Source organism: Aplysia californica, unplaced genomic scaffold, assembly GCF_000002075.1.
Source record: "Aplysia californica isolate F4 #8 unplaced genomic scaffold, AplCal3.0 scaffold00261, whole genome shotgun sequence".
Classification (NCBI taxonomy): Eukaryota; Metazoa; Mollusca; class Gastropoda; order Aplysiida; family Aplysiidae; genus Aplysia; species Aplysia californica.
This window is the reverse complement of record NW_004797531.1, coordinates 181,749-183,179: the sequence shown is the minus strand read 5'-3', so window position 1 is coordinate 183,179 and position 1,431 is coordinate 181,749. Positions and strand designations below refer to the sequence as shown.

Genomic DNA, 1,431 nt, shown 5'->3' with positions numbered 1-1,431 from the left:
AAGGGGCCGGGGGGTGGGGGTGAAAGAAATAGAAAAGAGAAGGAGGGGGGAGGGAAGGAGATGTAAAAGACCACCAGTTTCCTGTGCCTCATTGACCTATGATCCATCACATGACAACACAAGTGCAAAGAACACATCTACACAAAAGCACAGTGATGAGCCTTAGCGCCGAGTCCTCTACGTGCAGGAGGAGAGAACTGTGTCACGGTCCTATCACAAAAGGTGCAGAACTTGAAACAAGAGGCACGAGCCGCCCCTCTGCTCACCTCGGTGCTTCGACATTTGAGATGACAGTTTGACACAGCGCAGACACTTAGTGCACCAAAGCCACTGGCGACCATGTAGGAGCATGTTCATTATTGACCACAATCATAACGACCACACCACAGCTTAATAAGCACATGTTTACTTCCCTTTCTTTTCTCTGCCCTGCATACATTACTAAATACTGAGTTCAGTCAGATATGCTACCACCTTCTTCGGTTTGGGAGGGGGGAAAAAACATCTCCAATTTATCGAGACTTCGAACAAATTTTGTGGAATGAGAAACGCCCCTTTTGTGTACTTTTTTGTAAAACAATGAATTTTATAAAATAAAAACAATATCACTTTGGGCAGAAAAAAATGTCCACGTCTCTTAGCAACAGTCTTAAAAGTATTAAGATGTGAATTCAAGGGTAAAAAATTAACATATACCAGAAACTTCTCTTTCTAATCACAAATATTGTATATACACACACACATACATATATATATATATATATATATATATATATTCTTACATTCTGTTGTAGTCAAGTGACCTGAAACGAGTTGACAGCCATAAAATTCTAGTCTATCCAACACAAACCAGTCATTTCGAGCTGCTCAGCACAGTACAATAGAAAGGGTGGAGAGAAAATGTGAGGGGGTGGAGTTGGGGGGGGGGCAGCCTTGAGCTGGCTGCGACAGGCACAAAATGCAGAGAGTGGGCAAAACATTCATCACCACAGAGTCACAAACATACGCTGGGGAGCGAAAAGTCACAAACACCAACGACAACAAGAATGGACAAACCGGTACACCAGAGAAACGAGCAACAAGAAGCTCATCCACAACACCACCGCCAACCGAGCCCGGCGGGCCGCAGGAGACCACTTACCTCGGTGAAAATGTTTCTTCTTGTTTTTCACGATGATCTTCCGCTTCAACACGTTGGGGCTGGGTAAGGGGATGTCTGGTTTCAGCTGTGAAGTGCCGATAATGATAAAGTCACACAAAAATATTCCATATTAGAATTAATAAATGTCATAATCTGTTTTTTGTGCAGATGGGTGACAACAATAGCATTACATGGAACAGAAAAGTAATAGTCTTAGGTCTATAAATTGATATGAGGGAGGGAGGGAGAAAGCGAGAGAGAGACAGAGAGAGAGGGGGGGGGAAGAGGGA

The 1,431-nt window shown here is 43.5% G+C and overlaps 1 protein-coding gene across 1 annotated transcript in view; it reads right to left on the bottom strand.

Moving 5' to 3' along the window:
- The window catches only part of LOC101858947 (1-phosphatidylinositol 4,5-bisphosphate phosphodiesterase classes I and II), a gene marked incomplete at its 5' end in the record, with an annotated part of 72,027 nt that overhangs the window by 52,090 nt on the left and 18,506 nt on the right, over positions 1-1,431 (bottom strand). The window contains 1 exon segment of the mRNA XM_013083898.2: positions 1,142-1,226. Within this exon segment, the coding sequence (XP_012939352.1) occupies positions 1,142-1,226 (85 nt within the window).